The sequence below is a fragment of the Antechinus flavipes genome, chromosome 3, assembly GCF_016432865.1.
Source record: "Antechinus flavipes isolate AdamAnt ecotype Samford, QLD, Australia chromosome 3, AdamAnt_v2, whole genome shotgun sequence".
NCBI classification, from domain to species: Eukaryota; Metazoa; Chordata; class Mammalia; order Dasyuromorphia; family Dasyuridae; genus Antechinus; species Antechinus flavipes.
Window position 1 is genome coordinate 494,713,148 of NC_067400.1, and position 19,430 is coordinate 494,732,577.

Below are 19,430 nucleotides of genomic sequence, written 5' to 3' on the forward strand. Positions count from 1 at the left end.
ATTCACCAGATTCAAAGATTATATTTTCTTTTAAAGTGCCATTGACCCATTAAGTTTATAGGTTACTTAAATGTTTAACCTCAATTCTTTTTTGGGACAAATTGCTATCCAATAATGTTTTATAAATGTTACATTTATCTTATATTTCTGCTCTTGGGAATTTTAGGTTGAGTAATTAGAAGAATGCAAGGTCTAAAATAAATAAAGCCAGGGGTGTGCTGTCAGTATTTCAAAATCAACATGTCCCTCTAAGAGATCTTTCCCACAAAAACCATCTTTCTTTACTTTTTTTCTGTCAAGTCCATAACCATCTTTCTTTCTACCCAAGTTTACAATCTCATCATCCTCTACTTTTTACTCTCACTTTCCACATCCATTCTATTGCCAAATTCAGTCAATTCTCTCTCCACAACATCTCTTGCATCTATCCTTTTCTCCACCCAATGTCTACCACTTTTTATGTGAATCATGGCAATAGACTAATACTTATTTTCTTGCCCTCTTTTCTCTACACTCAGTTTCTATATAGGACATAGTGTCCATGGGGATTTTCCTAAAACACAGATTGTTCTCCTGCTCAACTCTAAAATTATTATATCTAAAGTAAAATAAAATTATAATTTCTTGGTTTGATATTTAAAATGCTTCACAATCTGTTCCATCCTATGTTTCTATATCAACTTTGATTTATCACCCTTTCCATATTTTATTGTCTAATCAAACTGACCTAGTTGCTGATCCTGATATGAAATTCCATTTTCCTTTATGCTTGTGCCTCCAAGCCTTACCTTAGAATCCCAAACTTTTTTCAAAGCTCAGTTCAAGTATAACCTCTTCATGTGACATTTCTTGATTTTCTGGCTGCAGGTGCTTCTCCAGATTATCTAATATTTACTTTGCATATATTTTGTACCTACATATATGTGTATCTATGTAATATATATATTTTTAACATACATATCTAGTCATATAACCAAACAAATAATAATTTTCTCAAATAGAATACAAGCTTCCTGATGGCTTGGATTGTTTCATTTTTATCTTTGTATTCTAAATGTGGGACCTAGTGCCTAGCATATAATAGGCACCAAATAAAATTTTGTTGATTATAATTTTAAGAGTTGCTTGGGGGACCCTGGGTGAGCAATCGAGTTGTTCATGGCCCCACAGCTGGGATATGTTAGAAGACTTTACTTCTGTTCTATGTAACTCTTAAGGCTAACTCCCCACCACTACCTTACAGAATGTTTCAATGTTTTATGCCATGCAAATGCAATACTAGATGTTAAACTGTATTCACTTTTTATCTGAATATTTTGACTTGGTGCCAAAATAGCTTTATGCTAAGAACCTGACTGAATAAACTAGTTTGGGTGAATATTACATAGTTATTACTAGAATAGTTATGATTTCCTATTTTGTTCAAAATTAGTTGCAAATATTCCAATAAGGCTTAAAATCTAGTCACTCAACAGTTTTGTCATGTGGGACTTGTCCATAAGAAGTCCAGCACAACTGAACAATAATGGAAGGAATATAATCAATAAATTCTACATGATGGTATAATCTGTAGCACTTTTAGCTGTTACAAAAGAAGTGACAGGATTGAAAAAATTGTTTTTGTACTGTAAATTCCTCACTCAACTTAAAATTGGCTGTTCATTGTCCTTACTATATGTCTATACTAGGCAACCATTCCATCTTGCCAAATGGAAACTTTCAGCTGTCTTGTCAGAATTCAGACTTGGTAGTTAAGACGGGTACAGTTGCTGAATTATACTGGCTAGACTGAGCTTTTGGATTGAATTCCATTGGCTATAAAAAAAATAACTTATCATTTACATAGCTCTCACTAGGAAAAAATCCCTTTGCTGTTATATTTCCTGCCATCAGTATAATTGGACCACTTAAACTTTTTACATGGATGGGGAAAAGAATAATGTGTTCTGAGAGGCAATGGAACTCCAAGATAGAGCCTGCAAATAATGAGCTTAATTATAAATGAAAGGGAAAAAAGATGGTTGTTCAATATATTCTTAGAACATAAACATTTTCTGAAACATACTTAGAAAATGCCTGAAGTTGGGGATGGAGTATTGTATGTAATGAACTGCAGGAAAGGCAGTATAACTACATTTAAGGGTATATTTTGGGAAAAGTAAGATTTAGAAAGACTAGAAAGATAGAGAATGTTAGAGGAAGACATTTTGCTAAGTTCTAAGTAGGAGATAGAAATAAATGATATGATTCCTACCTTCAAAAACAGTTCATTATTTCAGAAATCATCCCTTATTAGTTTTTAAAACATCCCTTAAAATATGTGCCTGATTCTAGTGGAATATAAACTTATTGAGGATCAGGACAATTTTCATTTTTGCCTGTGTAGCTTAAGGCTTACGATGATTTTGAAACATTGTAGGTGTTTTAAAAGCCTTGTTGAATAGTATCTTAGTGAGCTGTGTTATCTGGTTATATACCCCAGGAGCTAAATATGGTTCCTTTGAGAAATAGATCTTGACTTGTAGGCCATAATTCAAGCTTATAGCATGTGAAATTCACACAAGAATGAAAGACTCAATTTGAATTACATATAGTTCCCTCTCTCTATCATCTTAGCAAGTCTTTGGAAGACTCTATCTTTTTGTGCTGGATAAAGCTGAGGTATGTAGCTCTAGGCAAAATTATTTTCATTTTATTTTCTATAAGCTTGATGTTCATCCTTCCAAACCAAGAGCCATAGAAGCTGTGTTAATAATCATGCTCATGAATCTGATGCAGATAACAGCTTTTGATTACTTCTGCATATATGTTGACTTCTCTTAATGCATAAGCTATTTTGAAAGATTTTCACATTCTTCGTTGAGTTGATTTTTTCAAAATAATAATTTAGCTAGGTGAATCTATTTTATAAACATATTACTTACAATTTCTATCCCAATTTCAAGATCTTATTGTGGTGGGAAGACCACTATAAAAATATCTTGATTTCCATCAATGAGATTCTGGGTTATACAGAAAGGGTGATCTGAAATACAATTTTATTTATGAATTGGGTTGGTACCCATGGCAGAACACAGAATAGTCTGTAGTGTGACTGAAAGTGCCTCAATCCGAAACAGTGTTTTACAGAGTGAAATCTAGATTCTATTTTGAAAAACTCATGGCCATCGGCATTAATCCATTTTTTTCCTCCTCAACTATTTGTCACCATGGAAGAAAATAAAGACTGCAGCTGCAAAGATTGCAGCTGCAATTCATCCAACTGACCTTCCTGTTGCCCTGAGAAGCCAAACACATTAATCAACTTCTAAGTAGCCACTGGAATGAAGACAACAAAAGAATCCATTCCTGTAACACAACATAACAAATGTTTGCAGCATTATTAGCTTATTTAATTTCTTTTGAAATTGAACTTGCTATAATATGGAGCTTTTTGATAAGTAGCTCAAAAAATAACACATTTGAAAATTTGTCAGCATTTGAAAATAGGCCTTCTATACTGTAAACTTCTCGATGATAGTCACATATAAAATGCCATGAAATAAGAAATTTAGATTTACTTGAGCTAGCTGCATTGGGTTACTTCAGATTTATGCTGTCATAGAAGGGCTTAAACAGATTTTCATTGTTCATTTATCTTTTAAAGAAAAAACTAAAAAAAAATGCTTCAAAATCTGCTTCTTTGCTGTTGGTTTTTATTCATTTGTATCTAATTCTTTTGATCCCATTTGAGGTTTTCTTAATAAAGATACCAGAGTACCTTGCTTGCCATTTCCTTCTCTAGCTCATTTTACAGAAGAGGAAATAGAGGCAAACAGATAGTTTGTAAGTGTCTGAAGCGAGATTTGATTCCTTATTCCAGGTCTGGATCTTTATGCACTGTGCTACCTACTTGCCAATTTGGATATATATATTTTTTCTAGTTATAAACTCCAGAATAGTCCAATTCTGACAATATTTAATAATGTCTGACATATGGAGAAACCAAATATTCTGTTATCCTTCCTGTATAATTACCCATAAATAATAATACCTGTAAATAATTACCTGTCTATGTCGAGTCACAATAGCCTCTTTTTAAAGCAAGCATTGAGGTGTGGAAATTCTGATTTTATGTATTTTGATAGGAGGTTGGAAGAAAACTGACACTCCAAAATGAATATATGGCCATTCTCAAATCATTATTAGTGTGTTTTTGACATTCAGTTGCTCACGTTTAATGACCATCTTAAGAAGTGAATAATTTTATAGGACAATTTGATCAAATTCTCATTAAAAGTATTCACTTATTGTTTGGGTATTTGGTTATTCAACAGTTTGGAATGTTAACTTACCAGAAAACTTTAATTTACTATTATTGATTGTGTCACAAAAAACAATATCATTTCATCATTAATATTTGCTTAGCTGCAAAAAGAACAAAAGTAAATGTTTAAGACCAAATTAACTGCACTATAAGACTGAAGAGAAGTAGCAATTTTTCATCCTTGATTGGTGAGTGGGAAAATGTAAAGGTGACTAGGTCATTTCTGAAGCTTTGTCAATCATGCTATTTCATCTAAGTGGGTAGGCTCCCTGCAAAGACATGGCATTTGTACCAAATCAACTGCTGCAAGTCATATCTATGATGTAGCAAAAAAAAAATGCTTTAGAATTTACCAGGATAGGAAGGCCATTCTGTCCCTTACAATCCCTCTATTAGCAACAGAAAAAGCTATTGACATTGAATTACACTGCTGCTGCTGACATAATTATATCTATCTATCTATCTATCTATCTATATGTATATACAGATATATATATAGATATATCTAGATAATTTTAAAATAATTAAATTATCTTAATAGTGAGCACAATCTTCTACCTTTGGCCATCTTTATAGAATAGTACAATGAAGACTGCCATTGCAGATAACACAAAATATTAGGATTCCCTACAATATGATATGGTGGTCCAAGTTTTAATATAACTTTTTACTATTCAAGAAATGGAAGAAAGTTATTATTGTATCATTTTATTTGGTAAAGAATATGGCTTCAGGTGGACAATTTAATTTCATCATTTAAAAGCTGTTATCTATTGCTTTCTTCTTGATTTGGTTCAATTGATAATTTCTCCCCAAGTTTTCTAATAAGTTCTGCTAGATCTTCTGTATTCTGGGATTTTTCCTCAAGAAGTTCATAGCGGAGACTTGAGATGTCCTGTTTTATTTCCTTCAGTTCACCTATAAGAAATAACATTAGGAGGATTTTAAGGCCACTTATATAAACAATATCCACAATCAATTCCTATAAATAATGTGTTTTAACAGTTCAACACTATACCCTTTAAGAATAGTGTTAAACCATTCAAGTTTATGTGTTCAATGCTAAGGGGACTATTTTGATTCCTTTTCATAGGGTGGAGGTAAGTCCGCCTCCTAAAAGGCTATGAGTTGTTGAGTTGCTTTAGTCATGTCTTAACTCTTTATGACCCCATTTGAGGCTTTCTTAGGAAAGATACTGAACTATGCCATTTCTTTCTCCAGCTCATTTTACAAATGAACTGAAGCAAACAGGATTAAGCCCAGGGTCACACAGCTAAGTATATTAATAAATATTTTAGGCAGATTTAATCTCAGGTCTTCTTAACTCCAACCTGATACTCTTATCTACTGTATCACCTTGCTATCCATGAAAAGTCTATGAAAATAGAGCACAAATCCTGGGAGTTTCAAACAAAGTGAAAAAAAAAACTTTAATTAGGGATGATCTAAATGCCATCTAAGAATCAGCATAGCTGAATTCTAAGAAAATCATCACCATATTGAAAGATAAATTTTTCCATCCATAAGGTTGATCTTACAAGTTCCATCCAGGTTAGAGAGAGGTACCATTATCTTCCTTCAGAGACAGTTCTAACAATTGAAGTACTGACATTTGAATGTGTAAAAATTACTACAGAAAATATGAATAATTAAATAAACTGATGTTGTTCCCTATAATGATTGAAGGAGATATAGGCCAGATTCCTTTCAATATCAATTATAAGAATATGTGGTAGTTTCAGTGATTATTATGATTATTACTAATAATCATAATGATATGATACCAATGCTACTACAAATAATAGCATTTGTATAGTGCCTTTGAAAATATTTCATTTTATCTTCACAACAACCCTACAAAGTAGTTGGATATTATTACCCCCAGTGAAAAGTGAGGAAACTCAAAGAGTTTCTTTTAGTGAGAAAGGGATTTGCCCAGAGTGCCACAACTAAGATAAGTCAGGGTTTGAATTTTAGTTTTCCTGTCTTCATTCCCAGGTTTAGATAGCATACTTCCCTTCCCTCATCCCCATTCCATCCCCTTTGCCTAAACCCTCCCTTTTTTCCTCTGTTCAGTTCTAAAGCATATATTTGGTTGACTGTATCATGTTGATCCTCTCCCCTTAAAGCTTCACCCATTCTAAGCCCACTTCTCAGAAGCCTGTCTGCTGACAATCCTGTCCCTGACTTTATCTCTGCTAGCTCTGAGAAAGTGCTTTAGTATCACATTGAACTCACCTTCATTGACTTCATCACTTTCTTTATCTATTTGAGCTTTCAGAACATATCTTTTGATGAGCCGCTTCATTATTTTCTAGGTAAAGAAAAGAGAGTTCATGTCACTAAACTTTCTTCTTGATTTTTATAATTTTCAATTTGTCATCATTTATAAATTGACTCTTTTACACTTTTTGGCATTCACTCCCTATTGAAATTTATAATGGATTTATAGAATCAGAACTAGCACAAGATCAGTGAGGTTTTGGCCCAACGTGCTGATATTTAAGGTGAAAGTAGGGGGAATATGCTTCCTCCCCAGAAAGGCACTTTCCCTACTATAAAAGCAATACAACCTTCCCCAGGCTATCATCATCTAGGATCCTATTGATTTGGCATTTATCTTTTGGGACCCAGCTTTTTGTCCCTCCCCAACTTCTGCTGTTATGTCAGATAAACTCTGGGGAATTAGCGGCCTCCTCTCCTGATATTATTGTACCTGTATCCTTCCTGTCTTCTGTGTTTCTACTACTGCTACTGTCACAAAACTTTCTATCCCTGCCATAAGCATAAAAATCCTTAATTATGTCTCTTGAGGATTTAACAGGGAATTTCCAACCTCAAAAACTGATTTTGTGTTTCAAAAAGATTCTGGTTTATCTAGACCAATTTATTTAAAAGTTAATATTGAATTTAAAACCATTTCATTAAATTCATAGCCCACCTAGTGAATGTTATATTTATTTGGAAATAGACTGTAGATTCAAAGAGTAGGTAATACGTGTTTATTTTATTTTTAGAAAATTGAGTGATAAGGTTCATTTTGTTTTGTTTTGTTTTAAACACTCAAATGTTTCTTCCAACATGGTCTACACCTGTCTAGATCTGATTACTCACAATAATGAAAAGAGTTGTCATTCATATAGTGCTTTTAAGTGTTATAAAATGTTTTCTCTGTGTTTCTCATTTGAGACTCACCATAACTTTATAAGGAATTCATGGTATAATCATATTTTACTAATGAAGAAATTATGACCTTAAAACTTTTAAATTACTTTCTCATTGAAGTGGAGTTTGATTCTAGTTATTCTTGACTCCAAGGCCAATGTTGTATCCACAATGTTGAATAAGGCTCATTCCAGCACTACATGCCTGCAATAACTGACTAAATACTTTTCATGATGGTGACAATAAGCAGGAAGTGCACCTGACGGTCAGTCAAAGCATTAAGATTGTCATTTAAATATCTCCTACTTTGGAACTAAAGAGTTGTCTTTCTATGTTTCCCTGTTACTATGAAACAAAATATAAATAGTAACAATGACCACATTCATTCTTTCAGAGCTATTGGCCAGCAAACACTCATGTTTACCTGATATTGTCTGGGAGGATTATTAAAACTATTTAGGTGCAAATCTTCTGAGCTCCTTATGCTTGATTGCTTACTGTGACCAAGCTGTAATGAAAAAGTTGGAAAAAATTATAAGAGCTTTATCTTAAACTTTGAATTCTAAATAATGTCCCATGGCATATTCATAATGATTACACTGATTTTTTTAGAGGCAAAAAGTAAAATTTTAGACTAATCACCATACACTAGATAAAAGAAATATCAAGCATTAAACAAGATTTCAGAAATTATTTCAATCATAACATATAGAGATGCTGGACAAAACTTGACCAAATCACATGAGAGTTGTCATACACAAGAAAGTCTCCAAAGAGCTTCAATGACTGTTTTGTTCTGCTGGCTTTGTCAACAGGCTTTGTTCCAGGTGGGGACCACTGGTCAACAGAAGCTGAATAGCTATGGATAAGAATCATGAAAGATCAGGGAAAAGCAATGGAATCCCAAAGAAGTACCAGTAAGTTTTTGGCAGTGCTCATATTGAAGAGCATGTTTGAGTTGCAAGGACCAATGTTCCAGAATCACCCTTAAGGTGTCCTCGAGAGAGGGGTGAGCTAAGTTGGTATAGACAAGACATTATCTGAGTTTTCCCCAGATTTCCCCAGAATCAACATTAGATCAAGCCTCAGAAAAGATTTTGGAGTGACAGAACCCATAAACATTCAAGATCATTATTTTCCAGCTTAAGAAGGACTTCAGGAAAGGTTTGTCTCAATTGTGTCAGAAAGACCTGGCACAGGGAGGGCCCAAATGAGCAATCAACAGGAGTCTCTGAAACAAACTACAGCAGTATTGATTATTCTGTTGTGGTTCAGGAAATCAGTGGATCAGAAGACTAGCTGTGAAACTTCAAACACAGCTACAAAAAGCAAATTATGAGCTCCTGAACTCCAGCATAACAGGTGGATCTTGGCCAGGCTCATCCAGCACACTGGGAAAGCCTCAGCACCACCAGCCTCAGTGCAGTGAGAAGCCCCTGTCAACCTGCAATGGAAGCTCACAACAATCTCCCCTGTGCCCTAGGAGCAGGCCTTAACCTTTAAAAATGAGCAAAAGAGCAAAAACAGCTCTAAATGAAGTGAATGACTCATTGAGACTTAAGAATCAAACAATATTTTTAAACATGAGAAGAAAATGTAAATTAACTCATTGGAAAAATAAATAACCTGAAAATTAGATCCAAATGAGACTATCTAAGAATTAGTGGACTACCTGAAAATCATTATAAAAAAAAAAAAGAATCTGGACTACATCTTTCAAGAACTAAAGAAAGATTGTCTTGATATCCTAGAACCAAAGGATAAAATAGTCATTTAAAGAATCCACCAATTGCCTCCTGAAAGAGACCCCAAAATGAAAATTCCAAGTAACATAGTAGCTAAATTCTAGTATTATCAGATGGAAAACATAGTGCAAGCAGCCAGAAATAAATAATTTAAATAACGATGAGCCATAAGAAGGATTACCCAAAACCTAGAAGATTCCACATTAAAGGATAGAAGAGCCTGGAATATATTTCAGAAGGCAAAGGAACTTGAACTACAACCAAGTATCAACTACCTAGCAAAATTAAGCATATTTCAGGTAAAAAAGATAGATATTTAATGTAATGGAGGGGGGTTCAATTATTTCTGATGAAAATACCAGAACTGAAAAGAAGATCTGATTTTCAAAGACTTTAAAGCAAAGCATAAAAAGACAAATGAGAGAAAAAATATCTGGTTTTTTTTTTTTTAAGTTAAAATGTTTATATCCCTACATGGGAAGAATATGACATATAACTTTTGAAAACTGTATCTTTTTTCAAGGCAGTTATAAGAATTATATTTAGAATGTGTAGATATAAATTTGCTTTCAGTGACATATAAAGAAGAAATATAAAGAAGTGCAGAACAGATTGTCCTGAGCGAAGAGGAAAGGGGGGCTAAAATGAAGCTAAAATTACATCACACAAAGAGGCACAAAAGATCTATTACAATTGAGGAAAAGAAGGTTGGGGATGAACATTGTTTGAAGTTTAATCTTATTGTCTTTGAACCAAAGAGGGAATAATAAACATAATTTGTTATAGGAATTTGTATCATCCTATAGGGAAGTAGATAGGTAAAAGGAAAAGAAAAAGGGGAAGTTAATAGGAGTAAGGGCAGAAGTAGAAGGGGGAAAGATATAAGAAACAGGTGGCTAAAAAAGGGAGGACAGATTAACGGAGGCAGTGGTTAAAAGCAAAATACTAGTGAGGAGGGAAAGTCTAAAAGGAGAGAGAAAAGTATAACTTGGGGAAAATAAGTTAGTAATCTTAATTATGAATGTGAATGGGATGAACTTTTCCCTAAAAAAAAAAAAGTAGGTAGCAGACTGGATTAAAAGTCAGAATCCTAAAATATGTTGTTTACAAGAAACACATCTGAAGAGAGATGCATACACAGTAAAGTTAAAAGGCTGGAGCAGAATTTATTATGCTTCAGCTGAAGTTTAAAAAGGCAGGGATACTAATCCTGATCTCAGATCAAGAAAAAGCAAAAAATAGATCTAATTAAAAGAGACGTTTATCATTATCTTTTTCTGTCCTGTTAGACAATCTGAGAGGTTAGCAATGAAGTGTCCTAATTTGCATATCTCTAATCGATAATGATTTAGAGCATTTTTCATATGACTATAGATGGCTTTAATTTATCTGAAAATTGTTCATATCCTTTGATCATTTATCAATTGGGGAGTGACTTGGATTCTTATAAATTTAACTGTTTTTTATATATTTAGACTTATAGTCTTTATCAGAAACACTTAGCTATAAAAAATTTTGCTCAGCTTTCTGCTTCCTTTCAAATGTGGCTGCATTGATTTTGTTTGCGCAAAACCTTTTTAATTAAATGTAATCAAAGTTGTCCATTTTGCATTTCATTAGTTCTTCTTTGGCCATAGAATTATCAGACATTAGATTACTATGGTCATTGAATATTGCGTCATGTGTATCACATCCATTCAACTGACTAACCCCTCTATTTCTTAGCCAGTAGCATATGGTTTTGATGACTGCTGCTTTGTAATAGAGTTTTAGATCTATGACTACTATAGTCCAATTTTAGAAAAAGAAATTTAACAAGTCATTAGTGAGCTCCTTAAGAAAAAATCTGCAGAACCAGATGAATTTATAAGTCAATTATATCAAACATTAAAAGAACAATTTATTCTTAATATTTTATAAATTATTTGGAATAATAGGCAAAGAAAGAATCCTACCAAATTCCTTTTGTGACACAGATATGGTGCTGATATCTAAACCAAGAAAGATCAAAACAGAAAAAGAAAATTCTAGATCAATTTCCTTAATGAAATTTGATGCAAAAAGTCTTGAAGAAAATATTAACAAAGAGATCACATAAACTTATTGCCAGGAAAATACATTATAGCCAAATGGGATTTATACTAGGAATTCAGGGCTGTTTCAAAATCAGGAAAACTATTAGCACAGTTGACCATAACAATAGCCAGACTAAAAGAAATCATGTAAATATCTCAATAGATGCAGATAAATCATTTGACAAAATGCAACACCCTTTCCTATTAAAAATTATTAGAGATCATAGGAATAATGGATTTTCCTTAAAATGCTAAGTGACATCCATCTAAAACCAGCAGCAAGCATTAAATATAATGAGGATAAGCTAGAAGCATTCTCAGTAAGATTAGGGCTAAAACATGGTTGCCCATTATCACCACTATCATTCAGTGTTGTACTGGAAATGTTAGCTTCAGCAATTAGAGAAGAAAGAAAAAATTTAAAAATAGAGTAGCTAATGAAGAAACAAGATCACTATTCTTTGCAGATGATATAATAGCATACTTTAAAATCCTATAAAACAGCTAGAAAACTACTAAAAATAACTTTAGCAAAGTTGCAGAATGAGATAAAAACACACAATTCATTGGCATTTGTATATGTTACCAACAAGAAATAGAAAGGGAAATCCCATTTAAAATAACTGTAGGTAATACATAAACAAAAGAAGTGCAGCCAAGATTATGAGGAAGGCAGAAAGCTAAGGAAAATATTTTACCTTCAATGGATTCAGTCTGACTGAATTTAAATTGACTGAAATTTATAAGAACACAAGCCATTCCCTAATTGATAAATAGTCAAAGGATATAAAGAAACAATTTTCAGATAAAAGAAAATAAAGCTATTTCTAATTGTATGAAAAAAATGCTCTAAATCATTATTGATTAGAGAAATGAAAAGACAATTCTGAGATTCACATCTCTTTGATTGGCTAAGATGACAGGAAAAGATAATGACGAATTTTGAAGGGGATGTGGGAAAACTACGACACTAATGCATTGCTAGTGGGGTTGCAAAAGGATCCAAATGGAAAGCAATTTGGAGCTATGTCCAAAAGATTATAAAACTCTTTGATACAGCAGTGCCTCTTCGGAGTCTTCTTATCCAAAGAGATGGCAAAGGAGAGGAAATGACCCACTTTTGCAAAAAATGTTTGTAGCAGCCCTTTTTGTAGTGGCAAAGAAGTAGAAATTGTGTGGATGCTTCTCAATTAGGGAATGGCTGAATAAGTTATAGTATATGAATGTAATGGAATATTATTGTTCTGTAAGAAATAATGACCAGGTTGATTTCAGAAAGACCTGGAAAGACCTACATGAACTGATGCTGAATGAAGTCAGAAGAACCAAGAAACATTATACACAGCAACAAGATTATATGAAGATCAACTGTGATGAATTTAGCTCTTTTCAACAATGAAGTGAATTGACACAATTCCAATAGACTTGTGATGGAAAAGTGCCATCCATATCCAGAGATAAAATTATGGAAACAATGTGGATCAAAGCATAATACTTTCACATTCTTGTTGTTATTATTTGTTTGGTCAAATGTGTTTCCTTTTCCTTTCATGTTTTTTTTTCCCTTTTGATCTTTACTTTTGGTTCATCATGATGAATATGGAAAAATGTTTAGAAGGATTGCATATGTTTAACCCATATTGGATTGCTTGTTGTCTTGGGGATGGTGAATGGGGAGAAGGGGAGAAATTTGGAACAAAAGTTTTGCAAAGGTGAGTGTTGAAAACTATCCTTGCATGAATTTGGAAAAAGAAAATACTATTTTAAAAAAAGACAACCACAGCAAATGGTGATCCAACCCCTATTTGATGACCACCAAACATGGCAACCTCACTGCCTCTGAAGCACTTCACTCCATTTGTGGGTAACTATAATGATTAGAAAATTATTCCTTATATATTTACTTGTCCTTCAATTCTTCAGTCATGTCCTATTCTTAATAAGTTTATGGATCATGCATTGATAGTACTATCATGTAGTTTTCTTGGCAAAGATTGTGTAGTGGTTAATTAGACTGAGAATCAGGAACTTGGATTCTTTTTCTGACTCTTCCACTAACCATTTGAATTTGTGATCTTAAATAATTAAATTTTGGGAGGCTTTAATACTTTCATAAGTGTTTGGGTTCAATGGTCATTGAGGTCTCCATGTTTGAATTCCTTATCTTTAACTTCAGTAACTATTAAGATCTCAATCAAATAAATAAAAATTTAAGCCTATAATAGACATCTCTTGAAACAACAATCTTAGATTTTGGAAAGAGCCATGGCACCTTCATGTAATATCCACTATGAGCAGATAAAATTAAACCTAGGTTTAAAATTACAACTCTTATCTTTGCTGTATGTATATTAACAAATTAAATAATCTCTCTGAGCTTCAAATTATTAATTTATAAAATTTGGATATTTGCATTATTTATGTCACCTTTTAGGAATAATAGGTCAAGGTGCTGAAGAGCAGATTTAAGCTTAAGAGAAGTGGGTCACTATGAAAGATTTTCTCTCACTAGAGGTTTTCAAGAAACGGCTGGTTGTATTAATGAAGAGATAGTTGTTTAATTGCAAGGTAGATTAGATGGCTTCTGAGTTATGTTCTAATTCTGGTATTCCGGTATTTTATCCATTCATTCTACTTTAGTCCTCTGCAGCTATTTATATAAGGAATTCTTAACATTTTGAGAAGTCACTGATACCTCAAATAATCTGCTGAAACTTACAGACCTTTCTCAAAATGTCTTTTCAATGTATAAAGTCAAATATATAAGATTACAAAAGAAAGCAATTACACTAAAACAGTTTTCAAAATGTAAAAAAACGGACAAAATTCACTAACCACAGATTTAAGAATTTAATCCATATACCTTAACAGTCTAATACTTAAAGATAACAATATTTCATAAAAGTCATCTTTTCTCCAGGCTTGCCTTGGTTAGTTTAATTGAATCTCATATGTCATAATTTTTAGAACTCTCAGCCTCCTATTTGCCCTGCTTAAGGTGTTCTGCTATTGTCCCTTTAAAAACATCTTATCCAATCATAACCTAATTTCAAAACCCACAAGTTATAGAAAAACTATTTAAAAGCAACAAGAAAAATTTCAAATATGGCAGAGCCATAATTAAAATCACACAAGATCTAACAGCAACTACATTAAAAAAAAGTACAGATTCCGGAACTCCTTATATATTGAAAAGCAAAAGAACAGGGATTGCAACCAAAAATATCATACCCAGAAAAATTAATCATAATCCTAAATGAAAAGCAAAAGGATACTCAATAAATTACAAGACTTTCAGGATTCTGTTATCAAAAGACATGAACTTAATAGAAAATCTGACATACAAAGTCCAAGAGAAATATAAGGTAAAACATCAAAGACTATAAGGGACTCATTAAGGCAAACTACTTGTTTTATACCTGGAAAAGCAAACCATATATCTAATGTCATTAGTAATTAGGTAGTTCAAATGAAAGATTGAGGTAAAGCTTCGTATGATATTATTCTAAAAAGCAAACTGGGTGGGAAAAGGTAAAAAGTGTATCTTATACAAATGAGGTGCAAAAGGAAAAAACTGACACAGGAATTAAGGGGGAAAGAGAGTTGGTAGTTCTAGTATCCTACTCTCATCAGGTATAGGTTAAAGAGGGAACAATAGAAATGTCTCCAAAAGGGTATAAAAGTCTTATAAATTCATACAGAAACAAGATAGCAAAGAAAAAGGATGCAGGAAGAGAATAAAAGGATTCTTGGAGATTGGGGGTAGGTTAAGCAATAGGAAGGGAAGGTAATGGGTAAACAGACGAGTCAGGGGGGATAGGAAGTAAAATACAAACTAAAAAATCAAGAGTAGAATTTGAAAAAAAACAGGGATAGCAATCATGAGCTCAGACGTTAAATGGGGGGGGGGTTAATATATATATATGTCCTTCTTGGGAGATGGGGAGAGGAAAGAAAAAAAAGTAAAACTACACAGCAGAGAACAAAAGAAAAGCAGCAAGAAAGCAAAGATGGACAGTTCTCCACATACTATGTAGTATTTATTTTATAGATTTCTTGAAATGGAAATTTATTGCTTTATACTTTAAATCTTATCTTATGTTCTACTATGCACATGGCAATTTTTTTCTTTTCTTTGTATTTAATTTTAAAATGAAAATAATACCAAAAAATGTAATGCCAAAAAAAAAAAAAAAATCTTGTGCAGAACTGAACATAAGAATGTATTTAAATTAGTCTATAATGGTCAATTTTAGGTGGCTCATATTGTCTTAGATTTGAAATAACTACTTCTGCATATATAGTAGAAAAAGAACAAACTTGATAAATGTTCAAAGTCAAGGGGGAAAAAAAGATTCAATGGCTGCATAAAAACATTGTAGCCACCTGGGGGCAGAAAATTCAAAGACATACTCACTGAGAGATCAACATGCACATAAAAAAACCTAGTACTTTCATTGTAAATATCACATCTGCTTTTAATCTGCTCATTCTAAATGACTCAAATTTGATATGCTCATTACATTTAAGTCTTTAAATCTGGAGGCTTCAGATTTGGGCTTTTTGGTGTGTGATTTTGTGAGTCTTAATGATGAATATAACAAAATTCTGCTGAGTAAAACAGAAAGGGCTAAGGTAAAATATCTTTGAACTTGTAGCTGAGTGAAAAATTGTAGTCTTTTTCTTATTCTGCATGACATATTAAAAGAACCCTGTACTATTGGGAGTGAATAATATTTTATCCAAAGAGTCCATCAATGAGGTTATTAAGTAGTTTTCTATTTTAAGAGCTACATTTCAATATTTAGTAGAGAGAAGCTCCCCCTTTCCTCATTCTAATAATTAGTCTGAATACCTTTCTGGGTAATCCCTTCACCTTTGATGCTCTCTTAAGTGAGATACATTTAAGGATAGATAATATCCTGTTGTTTTAATAAGTATTTCTTAAAGATTCAATTTCCTTTGATTTTATACCCTAAATGATAACTACAAAATATATAGTGATAGGTATCAATTAGACACCTTGCCCCACTCAAATTCTTCATGGAGACACATTTTAGGACAATAACAAGTTTTAGAATTCAGTCTCTGTAAAAACAGAGTTAAATCTATAAACAGGATAAGAAATATCTGATTTTCTGTAGGGATTTAAGTCTGTCTCCCAGAAAAAAAAAGTTTTTAAAAATAGTGCAATATGATACACTCAACTAGAAAAAGGCAGTGAATATGATGGAATAAAGAGGTTAATTAGTAAGGTTGCTTTAAGAACCTGAGGGGGGAAAATAGTTTTCAAATATTCTATTTAGCCCTGTAGAAACTTAAACATCATATTGTATGGCAGTTTAAGATGGGAGTTTTAAAAGACATATAATTTCAAAATTGATTCACTTTGGTTTTTTTATCTCTGTAGGAAGCTATGTGGTACAATAGATAGGACATTATATTTGGAGTCAGGAAAACCTGAGTTCAAATCCATCCTCAGAACTTTGATAAGCTGTGTGACCATCATCACTTAATTTCTGTCTACCTTAGTTTCCTCAACTAAAAATTGGAGTCAACAACCTTTCATGGTTGTTATAATGACCAAATAGATAAATATCATATAAAGCACTTAGTATAGGGCCTATCTATGCTCTAAAAATACTGTTCCTCTCTCCATTTTTTCTCTATGTGTGTGTTTTTGTATACAAGGTAACAAAAAAAAATGAGCCTAACAAGTATGATTAGTCAACACTGGAATGAGTTGCTTCATGAGGTGGTGAATTTACTGTCTCAAGACATTCTCAAATGGAAGCTGAATAAGCATTTGATGGGATTTAGGCTTCCCATAAGATTGAGATGCCATCCATCTGGGGGGGGGGAGAAGGAGGGGAAATTTGGAACAAAAGGTTTTTCAATTGTCAATGCTAAAAAATTACCCATGCTTATATCTTGTAAATAAAAAGATATAGATAGATAGATAGATAGATAGATAGATAGATAGATAGATAGATAGATAGAGATACCACTTCCAATGTAATGTGATACAGGTTTTTATTCAAGAGTAACACAGGACAAGGAGCAGAGACAAGATGGCAGAAAGTAGAGAGGCATTGCCTGAGCTCTCCCCAACTTCCCTCAAATCGAAGCTAGATCAAGCCTCTGAACAGATTTTGGAGCAACACAACAAACAATCATTTAGAACATAATAATACTTTATACCCACTGCACCTCAGAACTTCCAAGGAAAATGATCCATCAGTCTCAATTACCTCAGTAACAGGATTTATAAGCATATACCACCATGCTTTGCTCTGTGTCCTTTTCTCCAGGGTAGACCCTTCCATTGATCTTCATACAGAATATCTTATGAACCCTACAATATCCAACATCCTGTTTACCCTCCAATTGATATGCTGTATTTTTGTCAATGTCATAACTAAACTATGAAATAAATAACTAAATACTATATTTAAAAAAAAAAAAGTTCTTGTCACCAAAATCTTTGCCATTGTTGAATAGTTTAAGATCAGAAAAGGATATAATCATATCAGTAAAAAATGAAATTAATTAATCTGCTTTGACAATGCATCCTAAGGACCATAGAACCTTTCCATCTGATTTGAAACTAACTTGCAAGTGTTATCTCCATAATTAGAATGTGAGTTTCTGAAGAGCAGAGCCTGGCTTATTTGTCTATTTTTAACCCCAATGCTTTGCACTTAATTGACTAAATACTTGTTATATTAATTCATTTTTTTTTCTGCAGGAGCTTTTTTTGATACTAATTTCCTTGTCTGAAGTGTCTTCCCTTCTTTATTTCTACTTATCCATTCCTTTCAAAGTCCATCTTATCATGATCTCCTCAGCTGGAAATAATTTCTCTTTTTTGCAATCCATACTACTATTTTGTGAGAAAGTGAAACATAGTGAATAAAAACAATAAATAGAAGTCAAGAAGATCTGGGTTCAAATTCTGTCCCTGACATTTGTTACCCTCTCTCTGCCTGAGTTTCCCTTTTTATAAAAAGGGATACTCTTAAATAGCTATTATCATTATTTTCTTTTTTATCATACTTGCTCATCCTGCTTTCTTTAATGTCATTTGTATACTTTTCTCCTAGCTGCAAGTCCCTTGTGAACAATGACTGTTTTTCATTCTTCATATCCTATGAAGTATTATATCCTATAGAGAGACACACAGCATAGGGTGCTCATCAAATATTGTGCCAAAGTGACAGGTGAATATGGAGAAATTTAAGGAATTGAAGTTTGACTATTGACTTCTTATTGGCCATATATTAAGTTCCACCTTATCAGGATGACAAGATTTTTATCTAGGATTTTAACGGATATGGAATAAATGCTTTCTTCACAGATATTTACCTCCTTGGGAATAATAATTCAATATTATTGATTTAAAATGAAATTTAATTTTGCTTATCATTCTTAGTTGTTTGTTCCTTCATTGAAGAAATTTTTATGCATTTCCTGCACTGTGGTAGGCACTAAAGTGATGTAAGAAGTAGAAGAGGCATCTACAACTTCAAAGTGCTTAGAATTTTGTCATGGAGAAAAAAGGATGGATATATTAAGTTTAGCAAAGTAATGCTAGGATTTCATATTCATGGTTGATGATTGTATTGGTTTACTTAAACTTTTCCAAGACAATATTATAGTCTTCCTCTAACCAGATGAATATGCAAACAAACTAGCAATTCTTTGTGAAGAAAAAAAAAGATTTTCATATTAAGAGAATCATCTAAAGAAATCATGAAATTTTACTTTAAAACTATTGATATTATCCAAAAGACATTTCTATGCCATGATGCTCAATGTCTTGTTCAACGTTTATCAGAGCAGCATGCTCTAGGAAGTTCTGGAATGCTGTGGGGGAATCTTACTTTCTACACTCCTCCACAACTATTTGCTCCAATTGTTTGTCTTCCACCAACCAGAGGATGGTTACTACTTACTTAATAATAATTGTTTTTTACATAGTATGGTCCACAGCTATTAGTGTAATAAAGCTTAAAACTGAACTAAGATTTGTAGGATACCCTGGATAACTTTAAAGTTTACAAAGTGCTTTATATGCCTTATCTTATTTGGGCTACACAACAATCCCATAAAGGTGTGTGTGTATGTGATATTTACTCC

At 32.8% G+C, this 19,430-nt stretch overlaps 1 protein-coding gene across 1 annotated transcript in view; it reads right to left on the minus strand.

Annotated features, from left to right (window-relative positions):
- Positions 1 to 4,998: 4,998 nt before the first annotated feature.
- Positions 4,999 to 19,430, minus strand: part of TRPC6 (transient receptor potential cation channel subfamily C member 6) — a 152,327-nt gene continuing 137,895 nt past the window's right edge. The window contains exons 10-12 of the mRNA XM_051986853.1: positions 7,896 to 7,979; positions 6,545 to 6,620; positions 4,999 to 5,224 (exon numbers count right to left, since the gene is read on the minus strand). Coding sequence (XP_051842813.1) covers positions 5,073 to 5,224; positions 6,545 to 6,620; positions 7,896 to 7,979 — 312 coding nt within the window. The 3' untranslated portion in view covers positions 4,999 to 5,072. The remainder of the gene's footprint in view (positions 5,225 to 6,544; positions 6,621 to 7,895; positions 7,980 to 19,430) is intronic.